This window comes from Cygnus olor, chromosome 2, assembly GCF_009769625.2.
Source record: "Cygnus olor isolate bCygOlo1 chromosome 2, bCygOlo1.pri.v2, whole genome shotgun sequence".
In the NCBI taxonomy this organism is placed as follows: domain Eukaryota; kingdom Metazoa; phylum Chordata; class Aves; order Anseriformes; family Anatidae; genus Cygnus; species Cygnus olor.
In genome coordinates, this window is record NC_049170.1 from 42,062,486 (window position 1) to 42,076,907 (window position 14,422).

At 37.5% G+C, this 14,422-nt stretch overlaps 1 protein-coding gene across 9 annotated transcripts in view; it reads right to left on the reverse strand.

Moving 5' to 3' along the window:
* The window catches only part of SLC4A7 (solute carrier family 4 member 7), a 136,686-nt gene that overhangs the window by 51,046 nt on the left and 71,218 nt on the right, over positions 1-14,422 (reverse strand). For all 9 annotated transcript variants that reach the window (XM_040546459.1, XM_040546460.1, XM_040546453.1 and 6 more), the window contains one exon: positions 6,619-6,700. In XM_040546459.1, the coding sequence (XP_040402393.1) occupies positions 6,619-6,673 (55 nt within the window). In that variant the 5' untranslated portion in view covers positions 6,674-6,700. The remainder of the gene's footprint in view (positions 1-6,618; positions 6,701-14,422) is intronic.

Genomic DNA, 14,422 nt, shown 5'->3' on the forward strand with positions numbered 1-14,422 from the left:
TGAGACCCATCACTTTACAGCTTTAGTCAATGTTTGGAACATCAGTAAACGTTATGGAAAGCCATCAATTAACAATAAGCTGTCTTCTGCCTGGTTTCAAAAATCTTTGAGTAAGCTGGGGCCATCAAGCTCATTTTAAAGTTTTATGTTGCAATTGGTACTGTTTGGTAAACTTCTGTATCCTGGCCCTACTGCTTGAATAACAATTTTACATAAGTTTCAGATTATGAAACTGCCATTAATTACCTTTTCATAAAATTTCTGATACACGCAGTCAGAACAGAAGCATCACATAAGGTTCTCTCAGATAAACTAAGTTTGCAAATAAAAAAAGTTAAGACAGCTTACGCCATAAATTTTTTAATAGCATTGCTTCCATCTTGGTCCATTTTACATTAAATATTTATTTTAAGTATTTATGTAAAAGGCATTAGCTTGTTTTTTAATGGCTTCTATTTTAAAAAGAACTTTGTGTTAAAAAGAAATGCTAAAATTAGCATGGGAGTTTCCCAAAATGGATTTTAAGCATTTAACTATAAGGTAAGTTATTGTCTGCTGCAGATGTTCTCAAAGTAAATCATTCAAGTTTAAGTGCTGAATCACTTTGTTTATTCCCACTGTCTAACCTCTAATAGTGGATTTACAGCTTCGTCAGCTTTGGAGGATGAATATTAGATTATCTATCCTTTCTTGTTAGAGATTGTAACAATTCAAGGGTATTCATTTTTCAGTACTGCTTTCTCACTCTACAGAAAAAAATAGTTGAATATTAAAAACTTATTCTTTGCTGCATCATTTCCTTCAAAGATTATTTCATTTAAGGTTCAGTATTTATATAAGTATCATCTACTTTAAATTGGCTACATAACAAGGGAAGCATGGCTAAAATGAATTGTATGATTCCCTGCACGTACTCCACTTCCCATGGAAAAGTCACTGAAATTACTGAAGTCTATACTTCCCATAGACCAACATCTAAAACATAATATTAAGTAAATCCAAGTCTTTAGGAAAGCTGTCTTGTCTGAAAATGTTTTGATTACTTTAAACCAGAATATCACACCCATTTTATAATACTATACAATGCCCTTTGAACAAAATAAAACCAAAATCAAAATAGTACTACTATTTTAATCTTAAGAACATCTTAGTATATATACAAAAAAATGCTAACTTTGTTCTAGTATGAAAACTGAGTCTTACTCCCTCCTCCTCAGTCTCAACTCTGTCAGAAAGACTGTAAATGCAGATATCTTTCACAGAAAGATACAAAACATCCTGTCACCAACCATTAATGAAATGGGGTACACAGGAGGGTTCCTCAGCTGTTGAGACCACTGTTTGTAGAATGAGTAGTTTTCCTCAACAACAATGGTGGTATCAGAACTGCTAATTATTTTTTCTCCCCTTTTAAATTTATGCAGTAGTTAGTTAGCCAAGAATATGAATTTTGAGATGCACTAGTTCATACTTCTTTTTACACTCAGTTCCTGTTAGGTTACCATCACGAATTGAGAATTAACTTCCAAAAAGACTGGTCTAGAATTCTGGGTGCTCTATTGAGTTTTATGCCTGTACAGTCAGCTTGGCAGATTTCCCTCTCAAAAGCCAGCCTGAAAATAGTTTTGATAGCATTTAAGCACTTAACTTTGCAATAAGCAATGTTAATAATATAATAAATCAAGGAAAATTACTCTTCCTACACAGAAGTCTCAATACTGTATAAATGAACAGGAAAATAAGTCACGTGGAACTTGCCTGTGGACATGCAGATACCCCATGGCAAAAGTGTATCTTATTGTGTAACTGTAAGTTTCAACACAGGTGACAAAGGTGTAGTACTGCAACCTAATTCCAACATTTACTTAATCAAGATTCCATTAAAAGTCATATTAGCAAAACATCCTTGATTTTTGTAACTTACACAGAAGAGCTGAGCAGAGATATTGCTAAAATATTATATTTCTGAGCAATAAGGACAAATGAATTTATTCTGTACCAGCTGCTAGCTTAACTGGTACAAGTGAATATTTTTGTTGCTGTTGCATATGACTCAGAGCATGTTGAACATACCTAACATGTCCAACTGTACTGTACCTGAATAGACATGTTTTCACTTTGCTCTCAGGTCAATTTAAATTAACTTTGCAACTCAGGGATATCACTAGAGCCAATGGGTGAAAGGTGGCCTCCAAGAATCATTGATGAGCATCCTAAATTAATTATATTTTCAGAATTAGTTTCATACCACTTTATTCTACTTTTTGATCACATAAAAAGGTATAATTTCATAAAAATAGCATTTTGAAATTCTTCTCTGTTAAATATAGTTCTTTTCTAGACCATTAGGGGGTCTTCTAAAGACTCAAACATTCATTCCATAGTTTGAGAGCCGTGAAAAAAACGTGCTCTGTACTGTCTAAATTAGTGCAGCCTATTATTAGGGAACATGAGAAAGTAAATACTAAGCATGTTTTTAAAGGGCCAGCAGCTACAACGTCCTGTTAAGTTACATCTGTTCACCTGCTCCTGTGGAATGTGTTCTCTTGAAAGTTTTCACAGGAACTACTCATGGGTTTTAGCACAGTCACAATTTAGATACATCTAAAAGGTAGATTAGTATTAAACCTACCACCTAAAAATAAACCAATGAAAAAGTTAGCAGTACATTGTAACATGTGGTGGAATTTAAGTTCTCTTTGTTCCACCAAAGCCCTTTTATAGTACTGAAACAATTTCTGACTATTCACAACAACTGCAAAACTTGCAGAGCAAGTTTTCCACTTAGATATATTCATTTCTAGAGGGAGGAGAAAGTGCAGGATTATTTAATTATCTATCCTTATCAACTAAGATGAACAGAAAAGCACGGCTGTTTTCTTAAAAGAAAAAGATGGCTTTAAGCCACCAAGGTATCAGAGATAATAGGGTCACTTGAAATGTAAACACTACTTACGCCTGCCACAGGATAGTGTTAGAGTGGAGTAGCTACTAAATCATCATAAGTTTTGAAAGCTGCTTCTTGGATTTATGGCACAGAAAACTAGTCTACTGAGACGGACACTCGACCTCAGATTGTTTCTGGAACAAAGCCTCTGTTATATGTAAACTCCTTATCTTTGCTATGCCTGTAACTGGTTGGCTAAGAGTAACAGAAGATATCCCTTTTCCCTTAAGCTAGATCTAGTAAATGTATCCACAAATCAAGCTGAAAAGCCATCTATGCATTTGAAAAGATAAGACTTAGTAATATCAAGCTAAACATAGCAACTCAGGTTTTATAGCACTTACCTAAAACATGGTTCTTAACAGAAAGATGGGATAAAATACCTCTGCCATTACTATTCTTGCCTTACTTCCATTCCATCCTTACTTCGCTGTTATTCTCATTCGTTCCAGCTCAAAGTGTCTGGCATCAAGCTAAGAACATTAGGTGCTCTTAAAGATGCTATTTTAAGCTGTTATTCCACTTTCTAGCTCTTCTATAAACTGACATTTGTTATTTCAAAGTATGGCCTTACAACTTCGGTAAGAAGTCGTACCTTAATTTATTACACAGTCTGCCCACAATTGCAGTTTACCATTTCTACCTATTTCTCTTTTACAGGGAGAGTTGCAAAACAAGTAGCCTATTTCTAACCTTTCTAACCTAAATACTGTCACTCTGAATATGTACCACACTTTCCCTGCAACCATTAACAGAGTCCTAGCTCCAAGACTTATTTTGTATTTAGCAACTAGTCTGCTTTCCATTGACATCACATTGACATTCCCATCACAAAGTTACCAGGAAATAGTTATCCAGTACTGAGAGCACCAAAAAATGTTGCTCCAGCATTGGTAATAAATTATGCCTTCTGCAGCATCAAACCAATCAGCATCGGTTTGTAGATGCTTTAAAGCTGTTAAATTATCCCGTCATTGCTGGCTTTCAAGGTTTGGTTCTTCACACCATAGCTGAACTGAATTAATTGATTGCTGCCTCTCCTTGAAAATAAATCAACGCACACTTCTGGAGGGGTTCCAAATTCCTAGAACTCCTTTTCAAGTCACCAGAAGAAACAAGTTGGAAGACCGGACTGAAACAGCTTCAGTTCTTAAAACACTTACAATACTTAATGCTACTGTAGATCTTCCTACGCCTACAAGAAAATTTTCACAAGTCAATAATGAAAAATAATACTATCTGGAGTTTCCTACTGCTTGCAGACAACAATTCCATTTCCCCCCTCGTAAGATTTTAGTACCAGAATTAAAAACAAAGCCTCCCTCTCTCCCCCCAAACCCACATGCCTACTCTCATCATCATAGCTTATAATTAGCGATCTCATAACAAACAGAGCTCTAAGTTCATATAGTTTATTATCTAAGACACCCTGAATCTAAACAATTCCTTTTGGTGAATCTCAGAGAAGATAAGTATATCAGTCAAACGACTGTATTTACATACATTTCTCTTCAGTACAGGAAAAAAAAACTTCTTGTTCTTACTTCAGAATGGTTACACCACTGATAAAAGTCAAAATACAGGCTGTCCCTCCCTTTCCCCATTCTACTATAAAAAAAGACCAATTTTCTTACAGATAATTAAGAAACTACAGAATATATGTAATTAAAAAAAAATAATTCTGACTACTACTAAAATATGTGCCTATCTGAAGCTTCAGAAACATGTGTTAATCCTACTGCAATACATTTTTTTTTGTCAGATGCTTCTTATTAGTTATGTTCAATCTCTGTATAGCCAGCACTCTCTTTAGAAAATGACACTGTCTTGCTCTGAAGAGAGCGTGAGGTAGCCAAAGAAAGAAGCAAGGCTGCATGGCTAAGAGCAAGGTGAGGACAATGAAATCTCTTCAGTTCCTCCCTTCAATAGCTGTTATGTTGACTCAAATGCTCATGAAACACAAGTTTTAGTTTCACCGTAATTTATTCCTTGGCCATGGGTAATAAGACAGTGGGTATTTTCATAGTCAGCAATACAACGGCTTAAATTGCCTCCAGAAGCCTTAACCACTGCCTTTCCATCCCTACCTTGTGTCCCTGCAGTGGTGTACTGGCTGAGGCATTCCTGCGCCTGTGCCATGAAAGACCAGGGAAGCGATCCGGCTGCACGTTCCCATGTCATTCCTCCTCGTGCTGAGGCATTCCAGCTGCTCAGCGCACTGACAAACTACTCCAGCTGAATGCCTGCCTCCTCTTAACCCTTGCCTCCCTGCAAAAACACACCCGTGCTTTTTTTGGTTCATCTCCCAGAAAAAAGCAAGAAAAGGAAATGAAGGAGGAAACAGTTTAAATCTGCACTGAAGATTTACCTGCAAAAACAGATAGTGAAACAGCTTCATAGCAGCTTAACCCTATCTGAATTAGCATCATTGCACTCCCCACCTCTACCTCTCAGTCTTATGCTCATACCTCCTCTCAGCACTGGCAGACACCCACCTGCGTGGCAAAATGGTTCAGGGTGCTCAATTCATGAGATCTCTCATTATGTTCCTTTGTCAGGGGTGTTTCTTCTTCTGCTGGCTTACTACATTTAACCACGCTTGTTGTACAGTCAGACAGTGTCAGCTCAAGACAGAAAGCAGTAACAGAGAGAAGGGAACAGAGCAAGAATATGACTGCAAGAGCAGCAAACAACTTTAATCACTTTAAACTGTCCCTTGTTAGACTACAGTATAAGAAAATGAGACATCAACCTAAAATCAACTTTTGTCAGCTAGAAACTGCTGCTATAAGGGCTTTCTGCTGTTCTGAAGCAGTAAGAGTCAGCAGTTTCAGGAAATACTACTTAACGTATCTACTGATAGTCTTCAGCATTTCACAAATGTTAATTAAGCTTCAGAGCACAGGAAAGTAAGATTTTTACCCTGCATACCCCTAGCTTTTTCCTCTTGCATCACTAAATGGCATACGTGAACTTTCAAGCCAATCTACTTCCTTTTCAAGCCAGCAAGAAATTACACCTTAGACAAAATATCCCATTTTGATTTTGGCATATGAAACTGACTCAATGCCGTTTCTTTTTTTTTTTTTTTTTTTTTTTTTAAATGTGCTTAACGCAGGATCCTGGGTCAAATAATGATTCCATAACACTTCTAATTGATTGTAGACAGGATGTACGATTCAGCATGGAACTATAAGCAATGTATCTGCTTAGTCAGTCAGTATTTGAAGTGCATGACTACAGTCACAAGAAGTTTTCAGAAAAGAAAACAAACAACTTCCTCATGATCCTTGTTTCCCTGAATTTTGATTCTGAAGAAGTTGACATCATTCATGCTGGGAAACAACTTGTTGAAAGTGATTATTTCTTCAAAGCTACATTTTGATTGTTAATCTTAGAAGCAAAGCTTCCAAGAAAAGCTTTGTAAATATCTTTAAAAGACTTCTTTTCAGTGACACATTTAAAGAACACTGAGTATTTATTAGCATGTGCAGTAACAAAGACAGCACAGGTCATCTGCAGTTCCACGGTTTTAGTTCCTAGAATTGTGTGCTGGCCATAAAATTCTGTTTCGTTTTAGTGATACTGGTTGCACTCAAAGGAAAATAGATATTTTATCCTGCAGGGAAGAAAAAGCAGGTTAAACAAACAGAGAACCCCCACAAACTTACTCTCTAGTTCTTCTTTCTCAAAGTTTGTATTGATAGTAGAGCTGATTTTGCCCATATCCACAACAGCTTCTTCATCATGACCCTGAAGGAACAAGAGACAAGTTTAAGTTAAGAAAATCCAAATAAAACTAACTTTTTCTAAATTCCTGAAGATGTTCTGCTGTTCTGGAAGCTATCAAAGTTTTCTAAAGTAATAAAAGTTCACCTCTTAGAAACTGAGAAAGAAAATATAAATGAAAAGCTATGCATACAATTCCTCAAGAAAACATTACTTTGTACTGAAGGAAAACATCTTACTGCTTGTGAAAACATCAGTATGATTAAGGCTAGATAAACACGTCACAAAATAACAAAGCAAATTAAGCTACTTATTTGTTTAGAGTCATCGGGAAGGACAATTCAAAACTTACTATTTACACAAATAATTGCTACTGTACTTTAAGAGATGCTCCTACAAGTTTAAAAACAGAGTCAGCTGTCCTGGCAAAAAGCTGGACAAAAATTCACATCATATTTAAATTCCAGCCAGTATCATAATAAAGAGAGGGAAGGGAGAAGGGCACAAAACACAACAGCCGGACAGCCTGAAAAAAAGGCTCAAAGCAAATGCTGTCTACAGAAATCTAAAACCATTTAACTTAAAGCCAATGAACAGAATCAGTGAACATGAAGTTGTAATGGAAAACCAGAGAACAAATCCACATATATGCTAAATACCACAGAATTTCCTTTTGCAATGCTCTTGATTTCATCTTATCAAGGATCAGGACATACATTTCAGGATTGGAATCTTCTCCTAGCTTTACATTCAACAGCAGTGAATCTACTTCACTAAATTAACTAGCAAATTTTTCAAAGTTACAGCAGTTCACATTCAGAGACCTTGAACACGTTTGCTTAGGGAACTACTCCTGCGTAGGATTTTCTGGCACAAATAAGGAGCTTTTATGAACCAAAGGTTATATATAAAGGGGTGGCAAAAGAGTTAAGCTACACAACTCGAGGGCCTCTTCTAGACAAACGGTTTTGGAAAGATCAAAATAATCAACTGTTCACTCAGCTTTCAGCAAGAGGCTTGTTAACCAGCCACACCCCATCTAATTCATGCTTTTTATGTACAAGGTTAGACAACGGCAGTTGCAAGATGATCTTTTCCATTTCTTTACTACCAAAACCATACTACTCGTAATGCAAAAACACAATATTTGAAATACATACAGGTTCCAGGACAAGTTTCTTATCTGTGAGTGCTTTCTCTAATCCCATGTAGCACTACGCAGAACACATCACTAAAACACACCTTTACACCCTGCCTTCGGCTCAAACCTGACGAAATACCTTAAAATAACTGAGCTGTAGAAATCTCATACTCTCACCTCAGAATTAGAGGCCAAAGCACCATGAAATTTGCCTCTCTCCAAATGGTTTGCATTTCTTAGAATACAGTTTTTATTTTCTTTTAACAGCTCACAGTATCCAGCCTCCTGGCAGAACAAGATCTCCCCTTGAACTGCTGCTGCCTGCCCTTCCATAGAGTTTTGCTCTGCCTCTACCATCTGTAGTAGCCGGCCAGCTGCTGGAGAATGGCTGGCCCTGCTCTTCCTGCTCCTGCAGGCAAACCCTTTTTTCTTCCTCCCCTAAGTCAGATTTATCGATCATGAAATCAGATCGAAAGAGCCGTGCCAACTGCTTCCATTTATTTACTTAAATAACTGAATTCATTTCTCAGCTCACCAAACTGACTTTCCTTGCGGCTGTATGACAGCCAGACCCACCACAAAGCATCTGGGTGCTCACCACTGCTGGAAGCTGCCCAGTGCCACATTTTGGTAGCTCAGTGTGGGATCTATAATAATGGTTTTGTGATGGAAAAAAAAAAACACAACCCTGAATCGGGAGTCTTACAGGGACTGGGAACCCTAACAGTGGTGATATTCACTAAAACTCTCGTCTTGGAATCACTCAACAGCACAGTGCTCTGAGTGTACAACAGGCTTGTCTTCTCACACCGAAGTGAGGAGGATGAAAATCAACATACTTGTACAGCAGCTGTAAGCAAAAATCCCTCTCCCTACCTCAAAAAAACAACTCAACACAGCTCCTCAGTCTCTCTAAAACAGATATCTACTACAGTGTATTACACACCAAAAAAAAAAAAAGCCAAATCATTGACTACTAGGAAAAGTAGGTTAAAGAATATGAAGATGACCAATGCCTGGCATATACAGGAAAAAAGTATTTTCAGATGAGGTTTAAAATGGAGACAGTAACAAGTGTCTTCCCATTTGGGGGAAGGCTGTAACAAAAGCAGCTACACCACACAGGACATTAAAAGCAGCTGGCCCTATGTAAATAAGCAAGATACAAAATAAGGCATAACACATGGCAGAACAAGTTTATGAAAACTAAAGGAGGATTCTGTGGCCTTAAGAATGGGTTTTCATGGCAGGTGTTCCACAGTAACTCCATTTTGTCACTGCTATATTGCAAGGGCAGAGATGTGCATGCACATTAGAAAACCAAACTCCTTCATGGCCTAGACCACTACAGATCAGTTTAGGTGTATCTGATGGGCAACGGTGCGAAACTGTTACCAGGTCGTATTAATAAAGAAGAGGCAGAAGTTCACAAAGTGTCACAGCGTGGGGAGAGGGCATTCCTGCCTCCTACACACCAAAATGGGATTAAAGAGCCCTCCAGAAGATGCCTTCATAATGTAATCAGCCTCTGCCAGCTCTTTGGTAACTGTTCTGGAGGTAGGGAAAAAACTGTTGCAGGGGGACTCTCAACTCTTACCTTTACTGAAGATGTGTTTTTCAACACAACTTGGGGGGAAAAAAATAACATGCATAAAGCTAATAGCAAAAGAGGTCCAGGAGCAGCATTGGAAAGCTTAAATTAATAATCTGTTGGGGCACCAAATCCATACAGCAAAGCATTTAACTGCATTGGTAAGTCCATAATGCTACCAAGGAGGAGTGGAGTGTAGCTACTTTCCAATTTCAGTGACCCAGAATTAGAAAGTTACATGCCTGTAGTACACACCACTTTACAGAATCACATATGCATGCAAAGGCAGCACATTACTAGAAAACTCAGAAGCTAGAGATAAAAATAAAGATAACTTAGCTGATTAATAATACTTAAGTGCCTTACACTTTGAGAGTGGGAAAAACACACTAATATTTGGGAAACTGCTGTCAAAAAAACCCTCTTCCAATTAATCAATAATTAGCTTCATGGTTGCAGTCATATAGCCAGCTGAAATATTCTAACTTCTGTTTTTCTTCCTCCTTAAAAGCCCTTTTAGGATACCTGGAAACTTGCCAGATACAGTTTTCTAGCAATAAAGGACGACAAAGATTTTCTCCTGATCATTGCACTGACTACTGCATGCTGAAAGAAAGTTACACACACACCATGGAAAATTCATGTGCAATACGAGATTCTGTTTGGCCCTAGTAATGTTTTGAAACCGTACTTGCTGAATCCCTTATACCATGCTATTAATATTTATCATCCTTTGCTTTTAGTAAGAGGTACTTTGCCAACTTCGTACGTACAGAAGCAGCCTTCAAAACCACACCATGTGAAAGTAACGTCTTTTGAGATTAGATTACAGAAAGGCATGCATGCCCTTGCAAACCATTCTATCACTATCTCAAAGTACTCAACATATGCAAAGACTCTTCCAAGAATAAACCATTAGCAACCACAAATATCATACATGAGAAAACGTATCATTTATAGCCTTTGTTTAGAAAAGCACAAAGCATCATTTTAATGCAACCGTTTGTGATGCCAATAGCAAATGCTGTCATAAGATACTTTTGCCTTAGGTCAAGTAAAAACAAATTTTAAAAAAAATCTAGTAAGTTAAAGTAAGTTATAAAACTGATTCCGAGCTACTACTGCCTTTTCCTTGCTAAAAATAAAGTCTGTAGGGCATAGGTTTCCAGTAATTATAGAAGATCTACCATGTCAGTTTAAGGCATAAGTGAGAGAAAACTTTCAGCTGTTGAACCAAAACTTGCGCCCATTTCAGTTATCTTTTCATTTATAAACTTTTTACAAAGTAAGAAAGTTCAAACAAAGAAAGGTGGGACTGTTTACAGTTAGTCAACTTCCCCTTCTCAGACACATAAAGAGGATGCCACTATCTTAGCAAGCATTTCTCTGCAGTTTACCATTGATTTCACGTGAAACTTCACGTACAGTAATGCCACAGATGCCCCAAAACAGCTGACATAGATGAGTCAAAGCAAAATTTAAGACTCATTTCTAACATGTAACTTCTATTTTTTTCTCAGTAAAGAACAACTGAGAAGGAAAGAAGAAATAGCAAAAGCAGCAACTACATCAGCCTTCCAAACTTTCCCCAGCATAAAAATCAAACCCCTTTCAACTGCTGTAGACCAGACAAGACTCTTTTTGGCAGCAGAATCCAGCTAGGATTCCTCCTCTGGATTTTCAGATGACTTTTTTCAGTCCAGGAAAGTAGAATGAATCCCTTTTTATTGCAGACAAACAAGTATCCAAAAATTGCCCACACCTTACTCATCTACCTTCCCAAACATCCGCCTTCATTCAGTACAGTACACTTTTTGAATCTTAAATGTCAACACTACATGTTTCATAAGAGTACTATTTTTAAAAAAAAACATCAATCCTAAATTACATGAAACGAAGGAAAACAGTCAAGTTTGCAAGGATTAAGTTGTCAATCTCAACTGCACCATGCGTCAGTTATCATCTAGTGGACTGGCACAAATATGACGCACCGAATATGAAATGTAAAGGAAACTTTCCACTGCCATCTGTACAAACTCTTCTCGCCATGCAGCTTGCCTAACCTTACGCAGTCACATACGCGTGACAGACCAGAGGGGCTCACTGATGAACAGCATTACCAAATAACTCCTTACAAGAGAGCTGTAGATGTACATAACCATGATTAACAGAAAACGAGAATTCTTGCACAGGGTATTTTGCTCTTCATCCTTTCATCACCAAAACACAGGAGCAGATAAGCTGCATCACACCACCCATCCAAACCAGCATGCTGTCTCCAAGAGGATACAACAGAAGATGCCTACACAAAGTCCCCAATAAACTTAAAAATCAGTGCAAACAATTTAAAATGGTCATAGACCTAGGAAGTGTAGTCCATCAAAAAGATTTTTCTTTGCTGTATCATCAGCCCTCACTTTGTTGAACTTGTGTTCAGATGTAAACAGATGATACCTATCACAGCTCCAGTAACAAAACAAAAAAATAAAAAAAGTAAAAGGAAATAAAATACCAATACTGCTCTGCTTTAAAAATAAACCTTAAGGTAGAAAAAGAAACTAAAACCTTTATTTTGACCACGTCTCACATAAAAATAACTGAAGAGAAACTACAAAACCTGAATTTGTACTTGTTTTACAGGTGTGCACAAGTGCGCATGTATGTTCATATATATATATAGATAGATAGATAGATAGAAGACTTGTAATATATAGATGTATAGACACATACATTTGTTTTGTCACGTTACTACTGAAATTGTGCAGAATAATTAATAACCAGTAGGGTAATTCATGACATGTTTTCACAACAGCTGCTCCTATACAGTTTGTTTCAGAAACATGCATTTCTCTTTTCTAAGCACACTTAACTGTCCGTGTAGTCAGGAGATAAAATACGTCTCCAATTTACAGAACATATGTATAGCCTCTCATCTACCCATTCAGTCTCCCATAACTGCAAGCTAATAAGCAGTAATACTTCAGAATGAAGGGGGGAAAAAAAATCAGACAAGGCCAATGTATATCCTAACCTTATATGACAGATCTACCAGTAATGGCAACCCTGGAAGTGAATACAGAAAAGAAGCCTAAAAATTAGTATTTTTGTTAATGCCATCTGTGACTCCCCTCTAAAGATCTTGAGGCCCATCGTTCTACCTGTGGCAGCTGCCAGCACTACGTCTATGCTGCAGCTCTTCCACTGCCACCCTTACAGGGCACTGGCTATCCTTAGGTAAAGGGCTTTTGACCTGGTTCACCTGGAGGAACAACTAACAGGCAGCACTTGGGAAGTTCTAAATATATTGTTTTACCTCTCTGTCAGATTGATTCCCCTTTTAAATCAGAGGTAAGACGAGCCTATGGTGGGGAGGAGGACAGGCTTCTCCAGTTGCTGGCACCTTGAAGGACAGACAGGATGTGAAAATCCAAGTTCTTTCTAAATAGTAGTAAGCGAAGGTATTATTCAGCCTATTAAACAGCTCTAGCAGAGTTACGGGAATGGCCTATAAATGCATTTTAACTAAGTCATTTGGGCACGGTATCGTGTCCACGAGGATACTGTTTCTTCGGAAGTTGCCGAAGCAGTGCAGTGCCACCCGCTCTAAATTAAGCGGATCAACCTGACAGCCACGTGAAAATGCACCGAATAGAACGAGGGCCTGTCCCATTTGTTGGCATACAATTTTTAGCTGGCCCTGCCCTTTAAATACACACAGGTAAGAATAAAACAAGTAATAATGTGCAAACAGAACATTTGCCAGTTTTACAAGAGGAAGCACGCTGTACTAATAGGTTCCCCTTGGTCCTACATGCCATGTATTCATTTGCACAGAAACAGCTGTTTTCCAGATATATTTTTCCCCATTATCAAAGCAGTAGCTATTACCCAAGCACTAAAGGCAAGACTCAAGTACAGCTCAAGGGCTTTGGGTATCATTGCCCCCCCTCAATTCTTCCTGTGGTTATACGATTACTGCATTACACAACTGTCCTCACATGTACACGGGAACCCCTCCCAGTCTCAGCAATATTCTGAGCCACAAAGGGAAGTTTGGCACTTCAATTTCAGTAATACCACAGCCACAGCGAAAGAGGTTAGGAATATTTGAAGAAGTTTCTCTGTCCTGCTAATCCTCTAATTAACTGCTCAGCTTATCCTGGTAAATACTGAACTCCCACCAATCCGCTTCTAGAAGACTTACAAAAAACAAGGAGCTATACAAAGCATCAGTTTACATATATATGCCCAATAGGTATCAGTAGACTTCAAAAGACTCTACAGGAGTTGCATTTTACTTTTTTGAAACTGTATGTGGAGGATAGTAACGAAAAATGTATATATACTACTTAAAAATAATCACAATTTATGGAAAATAAACAGTTCTAAACATGTTACTATTTTAATACATTTTCCTTCCCGCACAATTGACCATTTAATGATTATAAATAATTAGTTTATAAATAATTTCAGTGTTTCTAGCAGACATTAATCAGACCATTGCCATGCTGACCACCATAACCTGCAAGACAAGCCATGGCCCTGACAAATCAGACAACAATAAACACAAGGCCATTTACAGAAGGAAATGAGAAGAAAATAACACAAATAGGAAATGTGAAATAACACAAAAGGAAATGAGAAGAAAAGGAAAAGAAAACACACGAAAAAAGACTGGTCACAATAGAGACTTGACTTCAACTATACCACACTACAGCTGTTTGCCAAAGAACAGGGTTAGAATGAACACAAGAAAAAAGGATGGCTTGATTAACATTATATTGGAAAATGACTAAAATACAAGAGAAAATTAAATTAAAATGAGAAGCCCATTTGAGTTCAATCTGTCTGTTCTGCGAGCTGGAAAGTTTACCACTGTGAATAAAGTTAGCAAATAATGTCACCAATCCAACACAAGATATCAAGTTGCATATTTAACAGTCTCGTAGTCATTTTGCAAAGTTGCATTTTATCACTGCCTCACAGCAAAACATTTCATTCAAAAAAAAATCAT